The sequence below is a fragment of the Microcaecilia unicolor genome, chromosome 9, assembly GCF_901765095.1.
Source record: "Microcaecilia unicolor chromosome 9, aMicUni1.1, whole genome shotgun sequence".
In the NCBI taxonomy this organism is placed as follows: Eukaryota; Metazoa; Chordata; class Amphibia; order Gymnophiona; family Siphonopidae; genus Microcaecilia; species Microcaecilia unicolor.
This window is the reverse complement of record NC_044039.1, coordinates 118294135-118321699: the sequence shown is the minus strand read 5'-3', so window position 1 is coordinate 118321699 and position 27565 is coordinate 118294135. Positions and strand designations below refer to the sequence as shown.

At 44.2% G+C, this 27565-nt stretch overlaps 1 protein-coding gene across 1 annotated transcript in view; it reads left to right on the top strand.

Moving 5' to 3' along the window:
* The window catches only part of RAB15 (RAB15, member RAS oncogene family), a 335606-nt gene that overhangs the window by 299389 nt on the left and 8652 nt on the right, over nt 1–27565 (top strand). Inside the window, exons 3-4 of the mRNA XM_030214613.1 lie at nt 9849–9909; nt 24994–25071. Of these exons, the coding sequence (XP_030070473.1) occupies nt 9849–9909; nt 24994–25071 (139 nt within the window). The remainder of the gene's footprint in view (nt 1–9848; nt 9910–24993; nt 25072–27565) is intronic.

The following is a 27565-nucleotide window of genomic DNA, read 5'->3' as shown; positions in this document are numbered from 1 at the left end:
CCCCCCACCGCCCCCCCCCACCGCCCCCCCCCCTTGGTACGCCACTGGAGTTGACTAACCTGATCCAACCAGGGCTGAAACTCTTCTTCATCCGAGGAAGAAGGATCTTTCCTAGGAAACAAACTCTGCAGCTTATGATACCAAACCTGCTTCCTTTGTGGGACAATTGGACATACTTTTCTACCAGGACTCCTAAAAGTTTTATAATATCACCATGTTCTGTTGTGCCTGTAGAGGGGAAGGTGTCAGTAGAGAAAACGCCTCTTCTGCTGGTTTTCTGTGGCCCATTCTGGGAATTTATCCCTTAATGCCTGGTCTCTGTTTGCTTGAAGTTGGGATGGAATTGGAGCTGGTAGGATCATTTTAGCAGTGTTAACCTTTATGTTTATTTAAAAAGCTTGCTATACTGCCCTTCCAAAATAGGTCAGAGCGATGCACAGACTAAAATAAGTTATAAAAGAAAACCTTTTGTATATAGGAAAGAGTCAAACAAAACAGTCATACTAAAAACAAAAATACGAAAACAGCTACTCTCAAGGTAGGGGGAGCCATTTGTGGTATTAAGGTTGCCCCTGTTTCCATTAAGTGAAGGAATGGCATTCAAGGATTACATTTCTAAGCTCTTAAGTTTAGTTTTACTATCCCTACAGTACAATAAGTAACTTGAAAGTAAGACATCATCTATTGTATACCTTCTCCTACACCAGCACACAGCTGTGGAATGCACTACCATCTAACCTGAAAACAATTAACGAAATAACTAGCTTTCGCAAAGCTCTGAAAATATATCTCTTCAACAAAAACTATCTCGAGAATCCATAGTTCAAATACAACACTTCATCACCTCACCCTCCCCTGAAAGTCTTCTTCCTATAACTATTTGATCAGCTCTTTTTATTATCTTTGATCTTCTGTAACACCAATTGTATCTTTTACCCTGGAATGGCAATGCCATAACAGGCCTGTGTAAACCACATTGAGCCTGCAAATAGGTGGGGAAATGTGGGATACAAGTGCAATAAATAAATACTAAACGTTTAGAGAGTCTGTGCTAAAGCAAAACTGGGCTCCTTGGTTTTGGAATTAGCCATAAGTATTAACCGATATAACAATGTAATGATGAATCCCCCCCCCCCCCCCCCCTGTCAATAGACTTTTGAGAGAGTTGTCCCTGAGATGAGTATTCTAGAAGTGCACCCAACCCATTTACAGTGAGCCAATGACCACATCAAGGTAAAACAACAGAATTTTTATTGTTTCAGAAACCTTTCCTAGCCGCAGCAGCACACTGAGCAGAAGGTTTCAGTGTATTATCGACGACGACACCCAGATCCCTTTCTTGGTCCATAACTCCTAACGTGGAACCTTGCATGACGTAGCTATAATTCGGGTTCTTTTTTCCCACATGTATCACCTTACATTTGCTCACATTAAACGTCATCTGCCATTTAGCCGCCCAGTCTCGTAAGGTCCTTCTGTAATTTTTCACAATACTGTCACGAGTTAACGACTTTGAATAACTTTGTGTCATCAGCAAATTTAATTACCTCGCTAGTTACTCCAATCTCTAAATCTTTAACTCATTCTGCCTAACCCAAACAGAAGACAACACTCAAGCCACATACACACTTCCTATTAAACAATACAAAAAAACTACATCTTTCAGTTTACAGTTTGCAGAACCCCTGCTGTGCAACACCATCATAATTCCTCATCACAAAAGACCTGTTTAAAAAACAAGGTTTTTACCAAGACCTTGAATTTTTTAACATCTGCCTCGCCTCGGACAGCTGTAGGCAGGGCAGTTCATTCCGATATTGTGGTGCCAACCAAAAAAAATGCCCCTTTGTAAGTCCACTGATACACTGCTCATGTCTGATGTGGCATCATTAATTTATATTCCTGCAATGAGCACAGAGTTCTACTTGGAATATATGGAGTTATTAAGGAACTCAAATATGGAGGCTGTTTTTGATAAAACGCAGCATGAACCAATTTCAACAACTTGAACTTAATTCCCTGCCATATAGGCAGCCAATGATAATGTCTAAACAATGGCATAACATGATCACATTTTTTCAAATTTCCCAGCATTCTAATTGCAGTATTATGCACAGACTGTAACAGCTTAAAATTAAATTGAGACAAACCTCCATACATGATGTTCCCATAAACCAGCTGAGAAATCAACAATGCATGAAGTAATGTGTGGAATGTACACTCATTAAAAAAATGCTTTATTGATCTCAATTGTCTAAGCGCCAAAAAATTCCTCTCTTAGCATCAGCCGAAACCTGCCTTGTTTATAGATCCCCCCCCCCCCCCCCCCCACGTGGCTGGAATCAGAGCTCATGATTGCAGGATTCTGGAAGAAGCATAGGTACTTGGCCACTTACCTGGACCAGTACAATGACCAGATTAAATGAGGTGAGGCGAATATAAAACATGGAAAAGAGTCCTCAGCAGTTGTGAATAAAGGGGTCCTTTTACTAAGATGTGCTGAAAAATGGACTGCGGTAGTGTAGGCACGTGTTTTGCACGCACATAGAATCATTTTTCAGCACACCTGTAAAAATGCCTTTTTTAAAATTTTGACCGAAAATGGATGTGCATCCAATTTGGGTCTGAGACCTCACCGCCAGCCATTGACTTAGCGGTAAGGTCTCACGCGTTAACCAGGCAGTAAGGGTCTATGCGCGTCAAATGCCTTTTACCGCTCAGTAGCACCATGTACCATAACATAAAAATTGTTTTCTGGTGTGTGTAGGGGGCGCGCCAAAAATGAAATTACCACCTGGCACACGCGGTAGCCGGGTGGTAACTCGGAATTGGCGTGTGTTGGTGCATGTAAGCCCTAACGCCAGAGGCGTAGCCAAGGGTGGGCCCAGGCAAATCCATGTTGGGCTCAGGTCCACTCAGTAGCAGCACACCTATGATGTGGCTGGCAGGGATCCCCAAGCCCCACCAACCGAAAACTCCCAACAACTGTCCCTCCTGCCTACCTTGAAAAAAGCAGATCTTCGCCTGCCTAAAGCAGCGACTGATACATACTGCTTGCACCGGCACCAAAGCCTTCCCTCTGTTGTATTCCCACCTATGCAGAAACAGGAAGTTGCATTAGAGGGAAGGCTGTGGGGTCAACATGAGCAGTGTGTATTAGTTGCTGCTTGCTGCCGGTGAAAATCTGCTGCTTAAAAGATATGCAGGGGAGGGAGGGATGTTTGAGAGACTCTATGGCATGCAGGTGAGAGAGGGAGAGGCCAAATCACTTGTGGGACAAGGCAAAGTTCTTCTGACCACCCATCTTGGGCCCAGGCCCACCCAAACTTAGGTGTCTGGCTACGCCCATGCCTAATCCAAATTGTGCTTTGAGCAGTGCTGGAGATCTAAAACAACAGAAGGAATCAGCTAGGTAAAAAAAAAAAAAGAAACATTAATCCTCATCCAGCCCTCTCTTAACTCCTTCTACAAAGGAAGGGACACCTTATGCATAGCACTTAACAAATATAATTTAATTAAACATTTGAAAAATTAGTTTTGCAATCGGCCTTTTTGGTGACTATGTTGAGACAAATTTATACTTTGGACGAAATCTGAAGCATGGTAGATAACAATCAGTGTGTGTAGCAAGACATCTTTCTAAGGAAGTTCATTGATCTTCTTGGTATGAGTAACACTTTTACTCACTAGCAGTATTTCCCTAATCTTGATTCCTCAAACAGTTGTGGTTGATGAAGAAATACAGCAGGATCAACAGACCTTTGCACAGTGTAGTAATTAATGTAGATTTTATCACTGCAAATATTGTTCCTCCCATTATAGTTTCCTGATGACTAATAGAGTTATTACGAAACAGTTGCAACTTTTCCCCTGCCAAAGAATGACTGTAGAGTTGGCTCTATTTTTCTAGCTATACGTAAACTTCCTTGAGACCTGTTCTAATGGAGTTACTGAATTACCTAACAGTCGTCACAAGGGTGTTTAATTAGGCAGTGATTCAACAATTCAACCCACAGTTTCTAAGTTACCAAGACAACACTAGACATTGCTCAATCCAGCCCTCATTGAACAAGGAAGATCCGCCTATGACATGCAAATGGAAAATTAAAGAATTGCCCCTTTGTGTGTCTGTCCAAGTTCAAACCATGAGTGCTTTACTAATTTATTTTTCCCTCATTGTGTATCTGTGGATAAAAGTTCAATAAATCAAGTCCAATATCACACATCACATCAGAATGCCCAACATATAGACTGAAAGGAGATCCGAGCTTTATCAGTTTTTGCAGGAGCTGCCATTTGACTGCATTAAGGGCCCCTATTACCAAGCTGTGGTAAAAGGAACTCTTTATTAACACTGTGGTTTTGATTGATTCTGGGGCTGGAGGAAATTTTATTGACGCCAGTCTCCTATTCCAGCGAGGAACTCCCTCGATTGCCTGTAAACCAATGTTACAAGTGACCTCCATTCAGGGACTAACTCTTCCCTACTTTATTACCATGTCACTCTGCCGTTGCAGATGCATGTCGGGATTTTACATAAGGAAGAAATTCAGCTTCTGGTTCTTCCCTGGGCCATCCATCCTGTTATTTTGGGCCTGCCCTGGTTACGACAACACTCACCTAATATCAGCTAGACCACTAATGATATTGGCAGTTGGGGTTCCCAATGTTTTTCTACCTGTCTTACACCAATGGTTCCTTCGAGGACTATTACTGCCTCCCCTGGGCTCTTGCTCCCCTGTGAGGCTTTCCTTCCTGTGGAATATTGTGGTTTCCAAGATGTCTTCAATGCTCAGGAGGCTGATTTCCCACCTCCGCATCATCCTTTTGACTGCCCCATTGAATTACTTCCCCCACCTCGGGGCCGGCTGTATACCCTCTTCCGGGAGGAATCTACTGCCATGCGGGAGTACATTCACAAAAACCTCCAAAAGGGCTTCATCAGACCTTCCTCATCTCCAGCGGGGGCAGGTTTCTTTTTTGTGACCAAGAAAGACGGCTCTTTGCGACCCTGTATCGACTACCAGGGTCTTAATGAAATAACCATTAAGAATTGGTACCCGCTTCCCCTTATTCCGGAGCTTTTTGAGCGTCTATCTTTACCAAGCTGGATCTCTGAGGCGCCTACAAGCTGGTCCGAATCCACCACGGGGACGAATGGAAGACTGCTTTAATACTCATGAAGGACATTTCGAATATCTAGTCATGCCGTTTGGCCTCTGCAATGCTCCAGCGGTTTTTCAGGAATTCATAAAGTTCATTTTTCAAGATCTTCTGTACTCCTCAGTAATAGTTTACCTGGATGATATTCTGTTTTTTCCTGCTTCTGTTCAGGATCACCCTCGTCATGTTCACACGGTTCTCCAGCACCTCCAGGACTACCGTCTCGTCGCCAAACTAGAGAAATGCTCGTTTCATCAACGGTCTATTCCATTTTGGGAATATATCGTCTCTTCCGAGGGCCTCCAAATGGACCCCACCAAACTCCGAGCTATACGGGATTGGCCCATGCCCCAGGGTCTCCGGGCCTTGCAACGTTTTTTGGGGTTTCCTAACTACTATCGACAATTCATCCACCAATACTCCCTCATCACTGTCCCTCTTACCGCACTGCTCAGGAAGGGTGCTGATGTAAAGAACTGTACACCGGAGGCCCAAGAGGCCTTTGCCACCTTAAAGCAAGCCTTTCTGTCTGCCCCTGTTCTTCGGAGTCTGGATATCAAAAGACCATTCATCTTAGAAGTGGATGCCTCTTCTCTGGGGTCCGGGGCCATTCTGTCTCAGACCTCAGACTCTGGCAAACGTCACCCCTGTTTCTTTTTTTCCAAAATATTTTCTTCAGCAGAGCGTAACTACACTATTGGGGTCAGGGAATTGTTAGCCCTTAAATTGTCTCTCCAAGAATGGCGATATCTCCTGAAAGGGGCTTTACATCCCATCACAGTGATCATCGACACAAGAATCTTCTATACCTCCAGGATGCTAAGAGACTAACGCCGTGACAGGCATGTTGGTCTCTTTTCTTTGCCCGCTTTAACTTCCGCCTGGTATTCCGATCTGCTGAAAAGTATATTCAAGCTGATGCCCTATCCAGGGCTTTCAACCCTTCTGAAGAACCCGAAGAGTGTTACCCCATGCTCAATCCTGCCTGCATTGCCTCCACGACCTTGGTCTCGCCCAAATCTACGAGAACTTCCGTGCCACCTCAATCCAGGAAGAAGGTCCTCAAATGGGGACACTCCTCCACTTTTGCTGGTCACCCTGGTTTCCGTAACACTTTTCATTTAATATCTCAGTATTATTGGTGGCCCTGCATGGCTCAAGATATCTTACATTTTGTTTCTACTTGTCCCACTTGCACCTGGAACAAGTTCCCTCCTGTAAAGCCATGGGGACTCCTGCAGCCGTTACCAGTTCTGCAACTCCCATGGCAGGAAATATCAATGGATTTTGTTACTGAGCTCCCTGAATCCCAAGGGCACACAGTCATTTGGGTAGTGGTGGACCGATTTTCCCAGATGGCCCATTTCATCCCCATGAAGGCCCTTCCTTCTGCTGCCATCCTTGCCACAGCCTTTATCCAACACATTTTTCACTTACATGGTCTCCCTCTGCGGCTCATTAGTGATCGGGGCTCTCAATTCAGTTCAAGGTTCTGGAGAGTACTGTGCTCTACCTTTAAGATTACCACTCACTTCCCGTCCGCCTACCACCCACAGACCAGTGGCCTCGTGGAACGAGTCAATCAAACTCTCAAGGCCTTCCTTCGGATGTACACAAACAGTCGATAGGATGACTGGTCTGCATTGCTCCCCTGGGCAGACTTCGCCTATAACAACAGTTTTCAGACTGCCTCTCATACCTCACAATTTTTTACAGTGTATGGACACCATCCTCATCTGCCGCTTCCAGTCCCTCAGACACAAGCCTCGCTCCTGCTCCACCGGATTCTCATTGATGTTCAGGATATCTGGTCCAAGGTCTAGCAACATCTCCAGCGAGCCTCAGCTAAGTGCAAGCTCTTTGTGGATAGGAAAAGACGAACTGCTCCAGTTTTTCAACCTGGACAGAAGGTCTGTCTCAGCACCAAATATTTGAGGCTTCACCTACCCTCTTTCAAATTTGCTCCCCGATTTATAGGGCCATTTCCAGTACAATCTCGGGTGGGGGTGGTCACTTATTATCTCCAGTTACCAGCTAACCTCAAGGTTCACAACGCTTTCCATGTAGCCCTGCTTAAACCATTTTTAACTTCCAGATGGGATCCGGAACCCAAGAAGATCATCATTCCTGATTCTGAGCCTGACCCTGAATTTGAGGTAGAGGAGATTCTAGACTCCAAGCGTCAGAGAGGACAACTATTTCATCTCCTATCCTGGAAACATTTTGGTCCAGAGGATAATTCCTGGGAGCCTGCTGCTAACGTCCACGCTCCTGACCTGATTCGCGATTTCCATGACCACTAAACCCGGACCTAGGCAGAGGGGGTTCCATAAGGAGGGGGTACTGTCATGTCCCCTACCTCAATGCAAGTGGCGTCCTTGGACTGCACGGGGTCCCGTTGACATGCACACTTGACTGACACTGCCTGAACCATGTGTGTGTAGTCCTTCTCTGGGTTTGTTCAGAGAGCGGTGGTTGCAGGCTCCTTAATTGCTTTGCTTCCATGCACCTGTTTCTGCTCTCTCTCTCTGCCTGGCTTCCAGGCTCCTTGATTGCTTTGCTTCCACCCACCTGGGTCTGTTCTCCCTCTGCCTGGCTTCCTTTGCTTCTCTCCTATTGGTCTTCTGGTTCCTCCTTCCCATGCACTTGTCCTATGGCTGTGCCCCTTCTCCCTGCTGATGTCAGACGCCAGCACTTTATCAGCTGAGCGCTCCCTGGACTTGATGCTTCGGCTTCTACTTTGGTAGGTGTTACTTGCTCAGTAGTGTGCTTCTCCTCTACTTTGTTCTTTGCTGCTGACTTTGCCTGTACCTGGATTACTCTCATGCCTGCTGCTTGCCTGCTGACTCTGCCTGTACCTGGATTACTCTCATGCCTGCTGCTTGCCTGCTGACTCTGCCTGTACCTGGATTACTCTCGTGTCTGCTGCCTGCCTACTGACTTTGCCTGTACCTGGATTACTCTCATGCCTGCTGCTTGCCTGCTGACTCTGCCTGTACCTGGATTACTCTCTTGACCTGCTGCCTGCCTACTGACTCTAACTGTACCTGAATCACTCTCTTGCCTGCTGCCTTTCTAGCCGTCACGTTCATCACCCCGCTTCCTGCTCCATCTCGTAAACCCTGCAAGCCGCCCGCACCTAGGGGCTCAACCTCTGGGGAACAGCGGTCAGCGCAGGTGAAACCCTGGGTTGTCCGGCCGCCAAGCAGAACCTGGTCCGAGTACCAGGCTCGGCAGCGCTCTACTTGGTAAAAGAACTCACAAGTCTGACACTGCCCTCTAGACCGACTGTATCCTGTTTATATCTTTCTGTAGGTTCGGTCTCCAGAATTGCACACAGTATTCTGTATGGGGCCTCACCAGAGACTTATACAAGGGCACTATCACCTCTTTGTTCCTGCTGGCCATCACACTCCTTATGCACCCAAGCATCCTTCTGGTTATGACTGTCACTTTTTCTACCTGTTTGGAACCTCAGACACAATCACCCCCAAGCCCTGCTCTTCCTTTGAACACATAGCCACCAGTAATGGAAAATAAATGTGTTTGTGCTTTTTCTTCTGCATATGTTTGTTTACAGTATCTATTTTAGAAAATCATAAAAAGGTGATTCATTCAAAACCATCAATAGTTACAGACTAATCTGAAAACATGAATGAATAATGTGCATCAAAAGGGAGGAAAGACCTCAGAAATAGTCTGTGAACTCTTAACCAGTTCAGTTTATTTTAAATCGCAACAGACTCACATGTAATCACTGGCCAAAAACCACCTTCAAAATTTTTATTAAACCAATTCACTTATATTATCTCACAATTGTGTTTAACTGTGTCATTTTTTAAAAATGACCCCCTAACTCTATAACAGTCCACCTGATATGTAAAACCATTTAACCGTCCAGGAGTCGTTCCTGGCCTATTAAATGGCACTTAGTTGGCTATCTGGCAATATTCAGTAGGAGATCGCCGGTTATCTCCCGCTGAATATTGCAGTTAGCACTTAACAAATAACCGGTTATAATGAGTGATATAACTGGCTGTGGCAACTTATCCGGCTAAGCGAATATTCAGCACTAGCCGGTTAAGTTAATAGCGGTTAAAGATAGGCCACTTAAATAGCAGTCCTATCTTAACTGCTCAACTTAGCCGGTTTAGCACTGACTATCTGAGCTCAGCCAGCTAAGTCGCACGACATAGCCGGTTAGTGGCTAGCCATTAAGCACTAATATTCAGTGGAGATAACCGGCTATCTCGCTCTGAATATTAAACGCTATTTAATAGCACTGAATATTGGGCCCATAGTGCATATTTTGCCTTTAGAATATGAACTCATGTGCCCTTATCACAATATGGTGGGCGTTTTGCTGACTGCTACCAGCGTAAAACCCTGAAATTCAATGCCGGGCCATGTCCAAGCACCAGCATTAAATTTCCGGGTTTCCAGATCCAGTTAAGGCATAGCTGGTTAAGGGGCCCTTTTACTAAAGGGCAGTAGAGCTATTGCTGTGTTGGCGTGTGGCAAATCGGGCCTATTGCTGGGCTACTACCTCTGCTATACTCCAACTCCAGTGCTAGAAAATGTATTTTTATTTTCTAGCGCCAAGGGCTTACCCAACCATCTTTTGTGGTATCCTTAAGCATACCTTCAAATGTTCAGCCACTCATAATTCCTGTTATGTCTTTCAGGGACACTGCAGGACAGGAAAGATACCAGACTATAACAAAGCAGTACTACAGAAGAGCCCAGGTAATGTAAAAAATAATGTGAACTTGTTTTTTTTTACCTTGCCCAAATAATCTTGACTTGATCTATAACAGTACTTAACCCAAGCTAGCCTTGAAAGGTTAGTCTGTTACTTTTTTTTTTTTGTTTGATTTGTTTGATTGTAGCTTGCTTTAAAATGAGAAAATACACAGACTAGAGTGGAATGTTTCTTTAATGAAACAAAGATTAGGTGAGATGGACATCTATATATATAAAACTCACCCTCAACGTTCTATTGTCTGACGTCACTGAAGCCAAGGTTCGTATGTTCGAAGCTCTGAAGCCACGAAAATCACAGTCTCTGGGCCCCGCCCTCGCGTCAAACTTTATGACTTTGAGGGCGGAGCAGATTCTCACCTCCAACGTTCTACTCAGGCCACAAACTCCGGATTTCCACACTGTAGCTCTGCTCCACCCTCGCATCAAAACGCGACGACGTCTAGGGCGGGGCACGAAAACCGCCACCCACACAGAGCTACGACAACGGAAACAACAGCGGTGCACGCCACGAACCAGGTAAAACCGCAACGAGCCATGCAGGCTAACAAACCGTGTCGCTCCTGCCCCTCACCAGAAATGAGCCACCCCGCCGCCAGAACCACGTCGGACCCCCCCCCCCCCACAAAGAAACAACAGCGGCGCGGATGATGGTCCCGCCCCCTCACCCCGCCACACACGACACTCACAAACAACATGACCCCGCTCCTGCAAAAAACAAACACATCTTCCCCCTGAAACGGAGACATCCAAAAGGTCAGAGGGAGGCAGGCGAGCAGGCAGCCAGCCTCAACTTCTCAGGGTGCCAGCCAGCCAGCCTCAACGTGGTGCAAGGGAAGAAGGGAGGGAGCCAGATGCATCATGCTGGCAGTGGCAGCAGGGAGGGAGCCAGATTGAACAACAAAAGACGACGGATGACCCTGAAAGGCTGAGGGAATGGGACTCACCACCCTCAGGCAGGGAAGGGGGAGGGGAGGAAAGGGGGGGAATGACGGGGGTGGGGAGGGAACACAGGGGGGAAAAGGAAAGAGGGGGAACCCTGCCACACACTCTCATTCTCACACACACACTACCGCATTCACGCTGTCTATCTCTCTCTCACACAGTCACTCACAAACACACTCTCCCAAACATACACACTACCATGTGGGGAAATCTTGCCTGACCAATTTACTTCAATTCTTTGAAGGAGTGAACAAACATGTGGACAAAGGGGAGTCGGTTGATATTGTGTATCTGGATTTTCAAAAGGCGTTTGACAAGGTACCTCATGAAAGGCTACAGAGGAAATTGGAGGGTCATGGGATAGGAGGAAATGTCCTATTGTGGATTAAAAACTGGTTGAAGGATAGGAAACAGAGAGTGGGGTTAAATGGGCAGTATTCACAATGGAGAAGGGTAGTTAGTGGGGTTCCTCAAGGGTCCGTGCTAGGACCGCTGCTTTTTAATATATTTATAAATGATTTAGAGATGGGAGTAACTAGCGAGGTAATTAAATTTGCTGATGACACAAAGTTATTCAAAGTCGTTAAATCGCGACAGGATTGTGAAAAATTACAAGAGGACCTTACAAGACTGGGAGACTGGGCGGCTAAATGGCAGATGATGTTTAATGTGAGCAAGTGCAAGGTGATGCATGTGGGAAAAAAGAACCCAAATTATAGCTACGTCATGCAAGGTTCCACGTTAGGAGTTACGGACCAAGAAAGGGATCTGGGTGTCGTCGTCGATAACACACTGAAACCTTCTGCTCAGTGTGCTGCTGCGGCTAAGAAAGCGAATAAATAGAATGTTGGGTATTATTAGGAAAGGTATGGAAAACAGGTGTGAGGATGTTATAATGCCGTTGTATCGCTCCATGGTGCGACCGCACCTTGAGTATTGTGTTCAATTCTGGTCGCCGCATCTCAAGAAGGATATAGTAGAATTGGAAAAGGTGCAGCGAAGGGCGACTAAAATGATAGCGGGGATGGGACGACTTCCCTATGAAGAAAGACTAAGGAGGCTAGGGCTATACAGCTTGGAGAAGAGACGGCTGAGGGGAGACATGATAGAGGTATATAAAATAATGAGTGGAATGGAACAGGTGGATGTGAAGCTTCTGTTCACGCTTTCCAAAAATACTAGGACTAGGGGGCTTGCGATGAAACTACAGTGTAGTAAATTTAAAACAAATCGGAGAAAATTTTTCTTCACCCAACGTGTAATTAAACTCTGGAATTCGTTGCCGGAGAAAGTGGTGAAGGCGGTTAGCTTAGCAGAGTTTAAAAAGGGGTTGGACGGTTTCCTAAAGGACAAGTCCATAAACCGCTACTAAACGGACTTGGAAAAATCTAAAATTCCAGGAATAACATGTATAGAATGTTTGTACGTTTGGGAAGCTTGCCAGGTGCCCTTGGCCTGGATTGGCCGCTGTCGTGGACAGGATGCTGGGCTCGATGGACCCTTGGTCTTTTCCCAGTATGGCATTACTTATGTACTTATGTACTTATGTACCCTTGCTAGCGCCCGTTTCATTGCTCTCAGTAACGGGCCTTTGTTTACTAGTAAGTACATAAGCATCGCTGTACCGGGACAGACTGAAGCGCCACCAAGCCCAGTATACTCTTTCCAACGGTGGTACATCACAACTACCTGACAAGATCCCAAAATGGTAAAATAGATTTCATGCTGCTTATCTTAGAAATAAGCAGTGGATTTTCCCAAGTCCACCTTAATAACAGTTTATGGACTTTTCTTCCAGGAACTTGTCCAAACCTTTTAAAACCATGCTATTCTTCAAAATAACTTGCATAAATTGTATATTTCGCCTATGCTTTCTCTGTAATGGACTCTAAAACTTCACACCAATTGACATCCATCGGCCCTGCAGTTCCATGGCATGATTCATCTTGAAACATGCAAGTAACTTTAAACATTTCCTGTGCCGCACCCTCAACCCCAGGGATGGCTCACCCATTATGCAGATTAGACAGCTGACAGGTAGCAGTGTATGAGGAGGGGTTGCAAAAAGCAGCTGCATTCAAAGCAGAACAAACTCAACAACGTCGACCTGTAGCAAAGAAAGGTGGGCAAAAAACATTATTTTGTAAACCATCCTGAATGAACTTAAAGGCCCTTTTACTAAGTGGCGGTAAAGCCACTGTGGGCTTACTGCAGGAACCCGGCAGAAGTCCCCCCCCCCCCCACCCCACCCCAGTGTGCAACATTTCCAGCGCTACAAGAATATTTTCTAATTTTGTAGCACCATGTTTATCCAGTGGTAATCGGGCAGTGCCGCATGATGCTCAGTTACTGCCAGGTTAGCGCAGGAGCCCATAACCGCCACCTCATTGGCTGGTGGTAAGTGCTCTCCTCTAAAGTGGCCATGCGGTAAGTGGTTCACTTACTGTACGGTAATTTCTTTAAAAAAAAAAAAAAAGAAAGACAGCTTTTTACCTGCTGCCTTTGCGTGTGTCAAAATCACATGTTAAGAATAGTGCAGGCTCCCTTGTACTGCAGCAGGACCCCAGCACTGGGAAGCCTTCTATGGTCTGTGCCCTGAGAATGGCAAAGACAAATCAAACTCAGGTATACATATAAAGTATCACATACCATGTAAAATGAGTTTATCTTGTTGGACAGACTGGCTGGGCCGTATAGGTCTTTATCTGTTGTCATTTACTGTTACTATGTTAGAATGGTATAAAACTTATTTTAAATAAATAACTAGTCCATTTACCCAGGTGAATAGCTTTTGGAACTTGCCTTCATTGAGGATAGTTTCACAAAGCATTTTACATCTGAAAAATGGATATTAGAAAAAGTTTCCCCTACTTAAGCTCCAAGATGCGGAATGCCCTACCAAAATCTTTAATAACACCCCACACTATGTTTAGGAAACACCTCAAGACCTTCCTATTCAAGAAATTCCTACCCGCAGACATCAAAATCGAACCAACCTCACTCCACAACTAACCACGCAGAATTGACGGATTACAACCATATAAGAACTTATTCCCTATCCCTTGCCCTCTTTCCTTCTATGCCATTGAATCACTCGCAATGATTACCTACTGTTCAGCCCACCTGTAACTCTATGCCTATTGATTGTCTTAAATGTAACGATTTACCCCTGCACATCCACAATGTAACTCTCTACCTCTATATCTTCTTTTGTAAGCCACATTGAACCAAACATGTTTGGAAAATGTGGGATATAAATGCTGCTATAATAATAATAAATGTGTATGAAGATGTTTGTATAAGTACTCGTGTCGACAAGAGCGTGCACACTTTCATGCAGTTCTCTACATCGGTGTTCCCAGGGGTGAAGTTTAGGTGAACGAGGAGCAGAGTTGAAGGTATGCATATACATTATAGAACATCCCCTGGATTCTATATATGGTGCCCAAAGTTGCATGCTGAAATGTGAGCGTATTCAACTTAATTGATTAACAAACCCTTCACTAGCAATAATTGGGTGATAACAACCAAGTTGCAGTTAATTGGCATCATTTAGGATCTGCTTATGCAACTAGCTGTAGGCTATTCTATAAGGCTCGGCACCAAACTCTCATGTATTTGAAAAGAGGGTATAGCCAGAGGCATTTCAGGGGGCGTTCCAAAAAGTTGCGTCTGGAATTACAGAATATTGCCTTACTGTGCTTAGCTTGAATGCCGAAAACAGAAAAACAAAGTGGGAAGTGGACCAATGACTTCAGGATGCCGAGACTAAAGTAATATAAAGTAGAATATCTGTATCTGTACCCCGTGGGATTTGGAGAGCCTTCCTCGATACTTAGCTTGAATGCCATCATTTACACTAGGTTTTAGCAGGCGTATGTCCGGCACCCAAAGGTTAGGCGTGGAATCCACACTAAAGACTATTCAATATTAGGTGACCACACTTTTGAAAATAGTGCTTAACGCTGAATTTTTGGGGGACTCAAGTTTCTGCGCCATTTATAGAATTTCCTCCTATGTGCATATCTGTATTAAGTACATGCACATATATGCACCTATCTTGGAGCAGATGTATGAATAAAATTACAGGAAAGTTTCCTTTCACTTGTCATAGACCCAAGATAGCCTCCAAGCAACCCAGAAAGGGTTGGGAAGAGGAGCAACAGGCCTACCATTCTTACCATGGGGTGGAGCAGATGTCAGCAGTGAAAGAGTCTGATGGTCCTCATGATGGTGAATGGAGGAGGGAAGTGGACGTGCTTGTATGCCTGGAGATTATATAGTCTGTATTAGTTGAGGAAGCAACCTGTCAGGCTTGGAAAGTGACGCTTGGAAGACGTGATAGCAGAGAGATGAACAAGGCCCTAGAGTTGTTTCTGCCATGCGAGCCAGAGGATAAGCAGCTAGAGAAGAGTAGTAATAATAGTGGCATTGCTGCGTCAAAGAGGGCTGGTTCTTAAAGGGGCCAGGTCTCTTTTGCCCTGCAGCATCAAGAAGACCTCCATCCACACTGGAGCCTAAGACTGAATAGATGCTTCAGACATTTGAGGGATCCATGGATTGTCCCTTAAGAATCTCTAAAACAGCCACAATGGAAACTGGATATTCAGCAACAGGTGGTATCTTGGAACCAACACTGAATATCTGGTTTCATTTTAACCACAGCAGCTTCCATTTTGAATAAATATGACTGCCATGATGGAATATCCGGTGGTCATGTTTTTAGGACAGAGTGATATACCTGTGCATAATAGGTGCCAAACCTGTTGAAGGTACAGCAGACACACTACAGGAATGGGTTTTGCCCTCCTGTATAATATCTTGTAAACACTGAGAATGTATGATGTATTTTACATTTGTTGTCAATAAGTTTATTTTGCACAAATCTTTCATATGGATGAAGATGGGTATACAGGGATGTGTATTTTCCCCTACCAGAGCCTATATTTCTCCACTGAAAAGTATATGGAATGGTCTATAATAGTGTGAGAGCAAGGGGGACTAAACCAGTGCTTAAGGCGCACTCTCACAGGGATGATAGGCCAGAAGTGCTGTCTCTCAGTTCTTGGGATTGGAGTCTATAGGCAGGCAGCATTTCCAGTCTGCTTGTGGTCTGGACAGGGGTGTAGCTAGGACTGCGTGGCCCCAGGCAAAAATGAAGATGGGTCCCTATAACACTGTCTCTCCCAAGGTAACGGAGGACCAGGGGGAGGAGAACCCTTCCGAGCTCCAATAATCAAAACTTGCAAAAATGCATTCCAGATCTATAGGAAACCTGTCATAATAATGTAGCACTAATGACCAGGACTCAAATAGCAACAGCCCTACCTATAAAATGGCAGCACCCTAGAGTACCAATATATCAAGTCAGACTGTTACAGATCCTTATACAGAAAATAAATATTAACAGAAAAGCGCTTATCACTCTTGCAGAATAGAGAAAAAGCCTTAATACAGAACAAGCAACCACTAACTAGTAACAGGAACTATGAGAAATCTGAATGCAATGCAACACTGGAGAAACAAAAATGCATTTCCTTCTGTACTGTGTAAACTATAAAGTTATCAGGTTTGCACTTTGCTAAATGTGGCATATTCAAGTCGTTAACTGAAATAAAATATGTTCTCCATTTGTTGTCTGGGCATTTTATTTTACAAATCCGCATAGTCCAGCCTCTCCTTTTGACTTCTTGTGTCATCTTTATCTAAGTTCTTTTCCAGGGTCTCATTTTTCTTTCTTCTCCTGTCTTCTTTTCCTTTCAACATCTGTTCCTGACATTGATTGTTTCCCTTGTTTTTCTCTATTTCTCTCTTCTGTGCATCTCCACTCAGCAGCTAGAATTAGCCCTCATTCTTTCCTTTCTCTCACCCTCTAGTCTTCAGTTTCCCTCTTTTCACATCTCAGCTAACTATGATCTTTCCATTTTCCACTTCACCCATTCTCAACCCTCATTTATCTTCCCCCAAGTCTCATTCTCTCACCAACCCAAGCGTGTTACCTGTTAATCAACCTCTCCTGGCATCCAGACCCTTTCTTTTTATCTTCTACCCAATTTCCTCATTCTCTTCCTTTCAGATCTGTCCCTTTCATGTCTTCCTTTCCAGTGCCTCTGAAACCTTTTCCGCCTCCTCCATATCTTTCACTCCTTTCCCTTTCTCACCTTCTCTCTCCCTCCACTCTTTCTCCTTCTCACCCCTCCCTTTCACATTTTTCCATTCTTACTCCATCTTCCTCTATTGTGATCCCTTCTCATTACTTCCTTCCCCTCTGACACCTTTCCCCTGTTCTACCCCACTCTGTAATCTCCCTCCCTACCTGCACTCTGAGTCTCTTCTTATCGACTGCCTTCTCTTATTGCCCACCCCCAGTTCCTCCATCAACCCCTAGCCCCCTCCTCCCAGCTCCAGCATCAGACCCCTCTTCAAGCCCTAACCTTCTTCTCTCACTTGCCTCCGAGTCATCTCCAATCTCTGTCAGCGCCCTGCCCTCAGCCTTCTCCCATACCTAGCATTACAACTGTTCTTCTACACCCAACACTTAACATCTGTCCTTCCTCCCATCCCCAGCCTGTTTTAGCTCCAAATCCCATTCTCTCAGCCCCAGCATCAAACCTTTTTCCCAGGCCTAGTATGAGCCCCCTTCTACCACTCTACCATTTGCAAATATCAGCACCCTTCTGACATCCTCAGCCAAGTGTCAGCACCTAGCCCCATAGAAGCCAACTTTTCAAAATTATTGGGGGTGCTAAACCCAGTGGAAATAACCCTTCCTTTTGGATGCATACAAGAAATGTTCTCAGTATTGGGGGTTCTCAAGCACCAACAGCACCCACAGAGTCAGCTCCAATGTCCAGCCCCTTTCTCCCACCCCCAGCTCCCATGTCAGCCTGCAGCCCTCTTTCTCTCACCCCAGGTCCTAGCATCAGCCCCTTCTTCCTGCTTTACTCTCAGCATCAGCCCCCTTCCCCACTTCTCCAGTGCAGGAGTTGAAATTGGAAAGCAATTACTTCCTGTATGACACATGAAATACTTGCTTTCAGTTTCAACAGACCACTGATGCTGGCAGCCAGAGCCAATAAAGGACAGGAGATCAGTGGCAATGAAGAAGTTAAATTCCTGTTACTCTGCAGCCGATTTAGAGAACTGAAAAATTTCAAAGATGCCAAAGGTGGCCCATCCCAAAAAGTGAGATTTATTGCCCCAATGTGTGAGATTGAAGACCAATGAGTAAGGTTTTTCTTGCAATGCATTTGGAGTATAAATTTGGTGTGGTGGTTGAGGTCTGAGGCCTGAGTAAAGGCTGCTGGCTACTCTTATCAACAAATAACGCCTTCATGTGCGCTTAAAAATGGATTTCCACATCATTGATAGACACTTTACATATTTTAAACTCAATTATTTCAAGCACTTACCAACACTAAACCACATACACATCTAAGGAAACAATTCAACTCTATTTAAAGATCCCTTAAGAGGCAAACAGTTGGGCTCATTTTCGAAAGAGAAGAATGTCCATCTTTCAGCATAAATCGGAAGATGGACGTCCTTCTCCCAGGGACATCCAAATCGGTATAATCGAAACTTGATTTAGGACGTCCCCAACTGCACTCCGTCGCAAGGACAGCCAAAGTTCAAGGGAGCGTGTTGGAGGCTTAGCGAAGGTGGGACTTGGGCGTGCCTAACACTTGGACGTCCTTGACCCATAATTGAAAAAAACAAGGACGTCCCTGACGAACACTTGGACGTTTTCACCCAGACCTGTTTTCTTACGACTAAGGCACAAAAAGGTGCCTGAAATGACCAGTTGACTATTGGAGAGAATCGGGCATGACCTCCCGTTACTCCCCCAGTGGTCACTAACCCCCTCCCACCTTCAAAAAACATCTTTAAAAATATTTTGTGCCAGCCTCAGATGTCATACTCAGGTCCATGACAGCGCATGAAGGTCCCTGGAGCAGTTTTAGTGGGTACTGCAGTGCACTTCAGACAGGCGGACCCAGGCCCACCCCCCCCCCCCCCCCACCTCTTACATTTGTGGAGGAAACAGCGAGCACTCCAAAACCCACCACAAACCCACTGTACCCATATATAGGTGCCCCCTTCACCCGCAAGGGCCTTCACCCGTAAGGGCTATGGTGTTGTACAGTTGTAGGTAGTGGGTTTTCGGGGGGGGGGGTTGGGGGGGCTCAGCACACAAGGTAAGGGAGTTATATACCTGGGAATAATTTATGAAGTGCACTGCAGTGCCCCCTAGGGTGCCCGGTTGGTGTCCTGGCATGTCAAGGGGACCAGTGCACTACAAATACTGACTCCTCCCACGACCAAATGGCTTGCATTTGGTTGTTTCTGACATGGAAGTCTTTGGTTTTGAAAATTGCCGAAAATCAGAAATGACTGTGTCTAGGGACGTCCAAATCTATGGACGGCAAAATTTAAGAATTTGGATGTCCCTGACGGTATGTTCGAAACGAAAGATGGACGTCCATCTTGTTTCAAAAATACGGGTTTCCCTGCCCTTAGATTTTGCCCTTTTGCAAGGACGTCCCTTTCGAAAATGCCCTTCCACGTCTCATAAGTTAAATCTAATCAGACTCAAGTTTGCTATAAAGACAACCAATTCAACTCACATCTGATCCTGAAATGTTCTAAAACCCTGTCTGATGTAATGACAAACTAAAATTATATTAATGTTTTGATGTCAGCTCAGTAAGGCCAACACACAAATCCCTCCACTGCAAAACACTATGCATAAACTTGTGCAAAAACACACTCAGAACCTTGATGTACCATAACAGCACCAACTCCCAGTACTCAAAAAACAACAACCTTATCCATGAAAAGGCAACACTGTAAATATTACAGTGTGTCATAAAACACCAATTCGTCGCCTAGTGAGAACAAATGGGACTGCTACAGATCTCTATACAAAAACAACATGCCAGCAGACTTAGTCATATGTGCAGATGGACCCTCAACAAATATGAAACAAGGGACCATAGATCAGTAATAGAGATATGAAGGCAAAAAAAAAATGAAGTGGAAACCTCAAGAAGTCGTACTTTCTACAGTAATATGAGAGAAATAAAAAACTGAAGATATCAGAGATACACAATTCCCAAAGCTGACATATTCCAATTAATAAATTCAGAATAAAATAATTTTCTCTACCTTTATTATCTGAGCATTTTTATTTTTCCATTCACTTTGGTCCTAGTGACTCTTTTATGCTTCTCTCTGTTTTTTCCCTATCTTTGCAGGGTCTCCAGTCAATTTAACATTTCTTCTCTCTCTCCATGTCCACTATCCATTTTTCCTCTATGACTATCCATTCTGTCCAGCATCTCCCCTCTTGATCTTGTCCTATTCTCCTTCCATGTCCAGAATCTCTCTCTCTCTCTTTCCCACCTCTCATCCAGGCTTTCTCTTGTCTCCACCCTCCACCCATCCAGCATCTTTCTCCCTCCTTGCCACTCCCCCAGTCAGAGACATCTCTCTTTCCCTTCCCTTTTTTTCCCACCCATGAGTATGGCATCTCTTGCTCTCCTTCCTCCCCCTCCCCGTATGATTTGGTATCACTTGCTGTCCTTTCCTCTCCTCCCTTTGTGGTCCGCTGTCTCTTTCCTTCCCTCCTCTCTCTTCTCCCCTCCCCAACAGTCCTCCAACCTTCCCGTGGGTCAGCCGGCAGTGTCGACAATCAAGGCAGCCAGTCTCCAGCCATCCTGACTATGTGGAAACAGGAAGTCAAGGCAGAGGGAAGGCTTCCAGGGCCAGCTAGAGGCAGCCTGCCTTGATATGCAGGAAAATTGGAGGACTGCTGGGGAAAGATGAGGACCATTGAGGAGGGTGGAAGGAAGAAACAGAGATAGATGCTTGACTGCATGGGGGGGGGGGGGGGGTGGAGTTGGAAGAGGGAGTTATGCCAGACCTTGTGCAGGGGGAAGATGCCAGGCAGGGAGTGAGGCACTTTGTTCTGCTGCTTTCCTTCTGAACTACAAACATTCGGGCAAAGGAGTAGCAAGCCATTTTTATGGGACAGCATTTGTATTAATGCTTATGCTCCCCCCACCATGCTTGCTCTCCTGTCTCACTCTACTCCCACTCACACATGCTCAAGGGTAAATGTCTATTCTGCGTCATAGCCCATTAAATCAGAGAATGCAAAAATCCTAAGTGTTGTTACATTAGCTTATAGGTTGACAGTATTATTTATATTATTAAGATACCGGTGTACTCTGGTGCACTCAGTTCCAGTCTCACAGAACAAAGAGCAATGAAAGAACACCTTTTACCTTTAGGAGATAGGAATCTGTAGCAAGTACTCTGACTGCAATTACCACACAGCTTGGCATTGATGAAAAGCATGAGTCAGTGCATACAAAGATGCGCTTAGAGAGGATCAAGTGGTTACAAAGCAGCAGAGACATTATGAGTCAGCAGGAGTTTACATTTCTATACTGCTACATCCATAGAACAGTTGCTTCCATTTGCCTTTTTTTTTAACCCAACAATTTTCTCCCGCTCCTTTTGATCTCCAACTTGATCAGAACCAGGACTGGGATCCTAGTGCCATGGGCCTTCATTCAGTTACCCAGGGTTTTGGGGGTTTTCCCCCCTTATCTTACATTAACCTACCTATGTGCCTATTATCCATTGTGTCTATTACCCAGTATACCTAGTTTTGTCATTGCAGTGAGGGCCCTGCATTTGGGTTTCTTCTATAATGAATTCTGAATTCAATCATTATGGGCTGGATTCAGTAAATAGTGCTCAAAATTTGGTGCCCAAAAAATTGGTGCCAAATGGTATTTTGTAACGAGCTTTCCGGGTTCAGCGCCCTTTAAAGAGTAACACATAGTGCCGGGATTCACACTCAACTTTGGGTTTAAGGAGTTACTCCAACTGAAACCAGGTGGAAATCTCAGTGTGTAAGTTATGTGCAGATTCCCGGCATTCAGTAATGTTGCACGCATCTTTAATAAACACCCCTGACCTGCCCATGCTCCTCCCATGGCCATGCCTCTGTTGAGTTGTGCATGCTAACGAGCCAATAAGCACCAATCATTGGGTGCTAACAGTTAATTATTGGCATTAAATGGCAACAATTTGGATTTGCACACAAATCTTTAGATATAGCGCCTAACTGTAAACTGTAACAAGGTTTTTTTCAGCACCATTTGTGTATTTGACCCAACATGGGGCCGTGTTTTGACGGAACAACCATCTGCTTCAGGGGTCTTACACTCACAGTTGAAACGCACTAAGTGTTGGTGCAAAACAATAAGACTTGTATTCGGAAAACCACTGAGACACAGTGAAATCTAGTCAGATGCCATTAAGCCCACCAAAAATTGCATTTCAACTGTGAGTTGAAATGCACTTGGTCCACTCCTACTCCTTGGATTTTTGCTTTTTTCAAAGTGTAATCCTTACACTATTTGGTAACCTTCCTTTGAACTCTCTCTACCTTGTCAATGTCCTTTTTCAGACCTGGTCTCCATAACATATTTGAGACCTCTAGAAACATAATTCTACTTCCCAGTTTCTACTAGCGAGATCTGCCTTTATTTTAATTATTTTTATGTATAAAAATTTGTATTCTACACAAGTCTAAGTTCTAGGCAGATCACAGCGTAAACATACAGTTTATAAAAGAAGACCCTGGATACCTTGATGTCATCAGAGATGATGACCCCTGGGTCTCATTCCTGTTTGGTGACTATTTCTTTAGTTCCAAAAAAGGCATTTTGCATTTGGATTTCTGCGTTCCAGAATTATGATTTTGTATTGCTTTGCTTTGCATTTGCATTGCATTGCTGTTTCAGAGTGGAGGAGTAGCCTAATGGTTGTTAGTGCAGTGGCTTGAGAACCAAGGGAACTGGGCTCAATTCCCACTGCAGCTCACTTGACCCTACTTGTCCCTCTAATTACCGACCCATCTCCCTCCTTCCTTTTCTCTCCAAATTACTTGAGCGTGCTGTTCACCGCCGCTGCCTCGATTTTCTCTCCTCACATGCTATTCTTGACCCATTACAATCTGGTTTTCGCCCTCTCCACTCAACCGAAACTGCGCTTACTAAAGTCTCCAATGACTTATTACTGGCTAAATCCAGAGGTCAATATTCCATCCTCATTCTTCTTGATCTTTCCGCTGCTTTTGACACTGTCGATCACAACATACTTCTCGATACCCTGTCCTCACTTGGATTCCAGGGCTCTGTCCTTTCCTGGTTGTCTTCCTACCTCTCCCTCCGCACCTTTAGTGTTCACTCTGGTGGATCCTCTTCTACTTCTATCCCTCTGCCTGTCGGCGTACCTCAGGGTTCTGTTCTTGGTCCCCTCCTCTTTTCTATCTACACTTCTTCCCTTGGTTCATTAATCTCATCCCATGGCTTTTCCTACCATCTCTATGCTGATGACTCCCAAATCTACCTTTCTACCCCTGATATCTCACCTTGCATCCAAACCAAAGTTTCAGTGTGCTTGTCTGACATTGCTGCCTGGATGTCTCAACGCCACCTGAAATTAAATATGACCAAAACCGAGCTTCTCATTTTCCCCCCCAAACCCACCTCCCCGCTCCCCCCGTTTTCTATTTCTGTTGATGGCTCTCTCATTCTCCCTGTCTCCTCAGCTCGAAACCTTGGGGTCATCTTTGACTCTTCTCTCTCCTTCTCTGCTCATATCCAGCAGACCGCCAAGACCTGTCGTTTCTTTCTTTACAACATCCGTAAAATCCGCCCCTTTCTTTCCGTGCACTCTACCAAAACCCTCATCCACACCCTTGTCACCTCTCGTTTAGACTACTGCAATCTGCTTCTTGCTGGCCTCCCACTTAGTCACCTCTCCCCTCTCCAGTCGGTTCAAAACTCTGCTGCCCGTCTCATCTTCCGCCAGGGTCGCTTTACTCATACTACCCCTCTCCTCAAGACCCTTCACTGGCTCCCTATCCGTTTTCGCATCCTGTTCAAACTTCTTCTACTAACCTATAAATGTATTCACTCTGCTGCTCCCCAGTATCTCTCCACACTCGTCCTTCCCTACACCCCTTCCCGTGCACTCCGCTCCATGGATAAATCCTTCTTATCTGTTCCCTTCTCCACTACTGCCAACTCCAGACTTCGCGCCTTCTGTCTCGCTGCACCCTACGCCTGGAATAAACTTCCTGAGCCCCTACGTCTTGCCCCATCCTTGGCCACCTTTAAATCTAGACTGAAAACCCACCTCTTTAACATTGCTTTTGACTCGTAACCACTTGTAACCACTCGCCTCCACCTACCCTCCTCTCTTCCTTCCCGTTCACATTAATTGATTTGATTTGCTTACTTTATTTATTTTTTGTCTATTAGATTGTAAGCTCTTTGAGCAGGGACTGTCTTTCTTCTATGTTTGTACAGCACTGCGTATGCCTTGTAGCGCTATAGAAATGCTAAATAGTAGTAGTAGTAGTAGTTGTGACTTTGGGCAAGTCACTTAACCCTCCATTGCCCAGGTATAAAATAAGCACCTGTATATAATATGTAAACCACTCGATTATAATTACAGAAAGGCAGTATATCCCATCCCCTTTCCCTTATTACAGCACAGTTGCCACTTTTACTAGTTATCCAATGTTTTTTTAATCATCTTATTTACCCCCTCAGGCATGTCTACTCTGTGCAAAACGTTCATATCATCATACTTTCCTTTCTAACCTGTCATCAATGTCACTTACAAAGACATTGAAAATCGATGCCTTTGTGTGCCTTAGGAGTCTGCAGGGGAAAAGTTTTGTTTTGTTTTCTTTATTATTTGTTTTATCGTTTCTTCATTTCATTGAATTGTTTTAGTATGTTACTTCATGTCAACACATGCTAAAACATAATAACATGCAATAAAAGAAGAGAGCGCCAGAAAAGTGTGCTAGAAAGGAACAAAACTCAGTGAAATGAAAATGCACATTCCAAGAAACCAAATCTGGTGACATATTTGTCTCCTTCATGGAGAGTTGTTTTGCCTCAAGACAGATGGACAGACACATATCCATTTTTTACATGATTCCTCCTAACTTTCCCTATGACATAAAAATAATTGCATTACATATTTTGCATTCTTTTACTGAACATTTGTGAATATTTTTTCTTGCAGGGAATATTTTTAGTCTATGACATTACCAGTGAACGTTCCTACCAGCACATAATGAAATGGGCCAGTGATGTAGATGAGGTAAGGGGACATAAATCACCACTCAGATTCATATAACTGTAAGCCTGAGATAATGTGATTTATGGAATGTGATTTTATTTCTCAGGCCTGGTTTGGTGTATGAAATAAAAACTCTTACTTTGACATAGATAGATAGATAGATAGATAGATAGATAGATAGATAGATAGATAGATAGATAGATAGATAGATTTACATTTCCTTGAAGATATTGCCATTCATATGCCTTTATGGGCCTCTGTTCAGAATAATTGTCTTCAGTCTATAGTTACAGACACAAAAAACTTTATTGAATAAGGTCCTAGGTGCTTCCAACTCCCAGATGTATTCCAACATATGTCAAAGAGGTCTATTGATGCTGATTTATTGGCTCCCAATAAGGAATGGGTTGTTTTAGGGGCTATTAATGCGAGAGGGGACACTAAAGAAGATGGGAGAGAGTAACATTTAGTTTAACCCCATTGCTAGTCCCACCAGCAGACATGATTCTGGCTCAAGTATGGACATTAGTACCAAGGATGGAGACATTTTTGACTGGTTGTGTTTGCCAGAAAGACTATTGTAAAGTTTTCTGTTCAAGATACTCGTCTCCAAAGACAGAGTCCCTGACATTGGTGAATGCAGCATCTCTATGGCCAGATAATATTCTCAGGAATAAAACTGAGAATCTTGAAAATTGGTTTGGAGGAGGAATTGAGATTTATGAATTTTCCTAAATCAAAATATGTTTTACTTTTGGATAGGCTAAGAAAATATTTTTGGAAGTTTTGATATATCTGCCTGAAGCATTTTCCCCTATATTTTGTGCTTATTATTTATTTATTTTATTTGGATTAAGCTTTTTCAGTAGTAGTTCAAAATGAGCTACATTCAGGTACTGTAGGTATTTCCTTGTCATAAAAACATAGAATCATGATGGCAGATAAGGACCAAATGGCCCCATTTAGTCTGCCCTTCCTCAGTAACCACTAGCTCCTCCTTTTCCTAAGGGATGCCATGTGCTTGTCCCACGCTTTCTTAAATTCCAACACAATCCTCGTCTCCACGACCTCCACCAGGAGGCCATTCCATGCATCCACCACCCTTTCTGTGAAATAGTATTTTCGAGGACTTACAATTTACATTTCTACCTGATGCAATGGAGGGTAAGTGACTTGCCCAAGGTTATAAGGAGCAGCAGTGGGATTTGAACCAGGCTCCTGTGGATGTCACCCTACTAGGTTACTAATAGGAGTGTTCCCCCTGAGATGGAGGGTCAAGGAGGAGATATGACTATGGATAGCTTAGAATTCACTGCAGTGTTGGAAACATCTGCTGAGTCAGTCACAAGAGCTACATTTTTAGTTTCTTTGGTATTGAAGACCAACAGAGGCTAGGCCCTTAAATCCTTTCAGAATAAGGGTTAAAGATTTGATATACTGCCTTCCTTTCTGTGGTACCACCGAGGTGGTCTGCATTTATTATATACAGGTACTTTCTCTGTCCCTAGTGGGCTTACAATCTGAGTTTTTGTACCTGGGGTATTGGAGGGTTGAGGAGCCCTTTTACTAAGCTGTGGTTAAAGGGTCCCTGCGCTAGAAGCGGTTATTTTTTCCGCACGCCTCAGGGCCCCTTTTACTGCAGTGGGTAAAAAGCCCCAAAAAAGAAATGGCTGTGTGGTAAGTTTGCACTTGCCATGCAGCCATTTTAGAGGGAGCTCTTACTGTTGTCCATTGGTGTGGCAGTAAGGGCTCCCACGCTAATCTGGCAGTAACCCCCCCCCCCCCCCCCCCCCGAAGAAATATATTTCAAACATTTCCACTAGCACCTGAAATGCCGCATGCTGGGAGTGGATATAATGCTGGAGCCTTCATTGGGTCAGCGGTAGTTCCAGATTGCCACACGGCAAACCTTTATCAAAAGGGCGCCTAAGTGACTGGCCCAGAGCCACAAGGAACCACAGTGGGAAGTTGTCAGCCCAATGCACTAACCATTAGGACTCTGTTCTACAGTGAAAAAAGTTAGGGTTTTTGAAAACTTTTCTAGAGCTACTCATGTTACACATAGAGGCTTTTTTTAGGCCTCAGACATGTTTAGGGGTTTACATGGTTCCTTAAACTTCCCTCAAAATTTTATGTTAATTTAAACAGGGCTAGGTTTTTTGTTGTTGTTGTTGTTGTTGTTTTTGAAGATTGATCATCTGAAGAAATTAGTGGATTCTAAAGGAAAAACTACTTCTAGTGATGTATGATTGTTGAGGGTCAGGGGAGGTTTAGTTAACTTTATTTGACCTGCTTGAATGTTTTGATTCAGTGGTTCCACCATCTTTTTTCTTTCATTCTTTTGTTGTGCATGCTTTTTTTTAATGTTGTAATTTTCTTTATATCTTTCTATGGGTGGGTTTGGTTCTCTTAAGATTATTTGTATTCTTTTCTGGTTGGGGTATTTTCTTTCATATTTGGTTCTCTCCATATATATACGTTTCCCCCTGTAATCTTTGGAGTTGTTCTCTAGCAA